The sequence below is a fragment of the Lupinus angustifolius genome, chromosome LG03, assembly GCF_001865875.1.
Source record: "Lupinus angustifolius cultivar Tanjil chromosome LG03, LupAngTanjil_v1.0, whole genome shotgun sequence".
Lineage (NCBI taxonomy): Eukaryota > Viridiplantae > Streptophyta > Magnoliopsida > Fabales > Fabaceae > Lupinus > Lupinus angustifolius.
This window is the reverse complement of record NC_032011.1, coordinates 10,110,577-10,112,969: the sequence shown is the minus strand read 5'-3', so window position 1 is coordinate 10,112,969 and position 2,393 is coordinate 10,110,577. Positions and strand designations below refer to the sequence as shown.

At 36.4% G+C, this 2,393-nt stretch overlaps 1 protein-coding gene across 1 annotated transcript; it reads right to left on the bottom strand.

The window, feature by feature from the left end:
- LOC109343335 (anthocyanidin 3-O-glucoside 2''-O-glucosyltransferase-like) lies at nt 483-2,127 on the bottom strand. The gene has a single exon (XM_019581577.1). It carries the CDS (start codon nt 2,057-2,059, stop codon nt 707-709), a length of 1,353 nt encoding a protein of 450 aa, XP_019437122.1. The 5' UTR covers nt 2,060-2,127; the 3' UTR covers nt 483-706.

Sequence of the window (2,393 nt, the reverse complement as noted above, 5' to 3'; positions counted from 1 at the left end):
GGATCAGTGAGACAATGTCCGAGGTGGTAGAAATCGAGTTGTCACAACAGTTGTTTTGTCTGGTTTTCTTGTTCTCATTTTCAAGCTTGTTGCTTTGTTGTATGTCATATTGTTGAGCACGTTTTTGTGCTGTATTTTGGAGACACTCTTATATTCCTATTTTGATTATAGTGGAGCTTGATTGACTGGCTTGTACCCGTGGGTTTTACTTCTCACTTTGGGAAGGTTTTCCACGTTAAAATTTTGCTATCCCTTGTACGTTACTGCATTATTTGATATTGGTCCTAATAGATTCTAGCAAGTTGGGGAAATTATTATCCGCTGCATATACTCTATTAAAATTTACATTGTTATTATGTTGAATTTACCATCACACATGTCAGTATATACATATTAAATCCATATATTTATAAGATTGTTCACAAGTCTCCATTTTCTTACCAAAAATTAACACCCAAACATCCCATGAATGAACCTCGAAGGGCATCAAAACACAAAGAATTTGCCATTATTGTTAACAACAGAGTACTGATATCACATGAGGGTCATTGCTTATTCATTAATACTACATTTACTGTATGCAGCCAAAGCACACAATGTCATAGTCCACCAAACCTAGCTAGTTGACTAAAGCGAAGTTAACATTTAATGTAGCACTAATTTATTAACCCAATTACAATAATAAGGATACAATCTAACTTAGAAATCATCCAAGTAACTCAAGGAGCTTGTGATAGAAATTATCAACATAAGTGGATTCCAAATCCTCACTGAGTAAGAGGCTTCTTAATTTATTATGGTTCACTTTTATTTCCTTACCAACATCATTTTCTTCATCCATCACAGTCTTCACAGCTTCAGAAACACTCTCCTTAGAGAACAAACCATCTTCTTCACCTCTCTGAATCTCGACACCAGCCTTAAAGCTAGTACTTATCAACCTTGCAGTAATAATATGATCAAGTATATGAGGCAAAAACACCAATTGACACTGGCTCACAAGTGCTTCTACTATAGACCCTGATCCACAATGTGTAATGAAGCACCCTATAGAAAGGTGCTGCAAAATCAATGTCTGTTGTACCCAACCTCCATGCACAATCCCTCTTCCTTGAACCCTTTCTTTGAACCCATCTGGAAGTGCAGCTTCAACAGATTCAAAACCAGGAGGTGCCTTAAGTGCTGCAAGAAATGGTAAACCTGTTAGTTCAAGACCCAAAACCAATTCTTGGAACTGATTTTGTGGCAATTCCCATTCACTTCCAAGTGCAACAAAAACGACTGAACCAGCCTTGAATTTTCCAAGCCACAAAGCCCATTTTTCCTCCAATGCTGAGGTTTGTTGCTCAGGAAGTATAGGCCCTGAAAGTAAAACAGGCTTCTTATACACATTTGCAATGTAATCTGCACTGGGTCCTTCAATTTCTCTACAACCTTTGAATCCCATTGCATCAGCCATAGTTGAAGCTCTCTTGATACGTTCATAAAAACTAATACCACTTCCAAATTCCTTCTTCAGGATTCCATCCATGGCCCGAGCCTCGTGAGCATGAAGCTTGATAGAAGAACCAGGGAATTCAACTTCACTATTTCCATCACTCTTTCTTACAGTGTATTCAACAAAAGAAGCAGATGGTGAAGAAATAACCCAATACAGAACAGTAACACATTTGACACCCAAGTTTCTAGTAAGATTTGGTAGCCAAAATGCAGTATCAAAGAAAACAATACTGGGTTTTAGATCAACAAGAAGAAGTTCAATTTCCTTCTGGGTGTTATCAAATGCTGTCATGAGAAGTGAGTTTAAAGAGAAAGGAATATCTAGAGTGGTCTCTGCACCATGAGGAAGGCCTTGAACATGAGGAACAGTGATAGGAACAAAGGTAATAAGATTTGGGAAGTGATTAAAATGAGATAACTTGGATATTGTTCCTTTGGGGGTGATGATGGAGACTTTGTTTCCTTTGTTGGCTAATTTGTTGGCTAAGTGGAGATATACAGTTAAGTGTCCCATAGCCAACCATGGGTACATTGCTATGTGAATGGAAGAGGAACCCATGACTGTTAGAGAAATATTTTTCAGATAGGTTGTCTAGTGAGTGAGATGGGAGGCTTCCACTCACACACATATATATAGAAAATAAAACAGGCAAAGCCCTCAAATTTTGTTAAGAGCACTTATATAAATTGTGTCCATTTAGTTTTGTCCATTTGTAAAATGTTTGTGGACATTTCTATTTCTATTGGGCAATTTAGGATGCCCTCAAGCATGATATAAGTGAAAAAATAAGAAAAATTAAAAAAAACTATCATATAATATGTTTTAATATCTATAAAAATCGTGATGTGATTTGTTTAATTTCATATAATATATCAAAATATTTAAAAAAAAA

What these genes read in the sequence shown, in the direction of transcription:
- LOC109343335 (XM_019581577.1), bottom strand. Translation starts at nt 2,059, where the DNA reads ATGGGTTCCTCTTCCATTCACATAGCAATGTACCCATGGTTGGCTATG.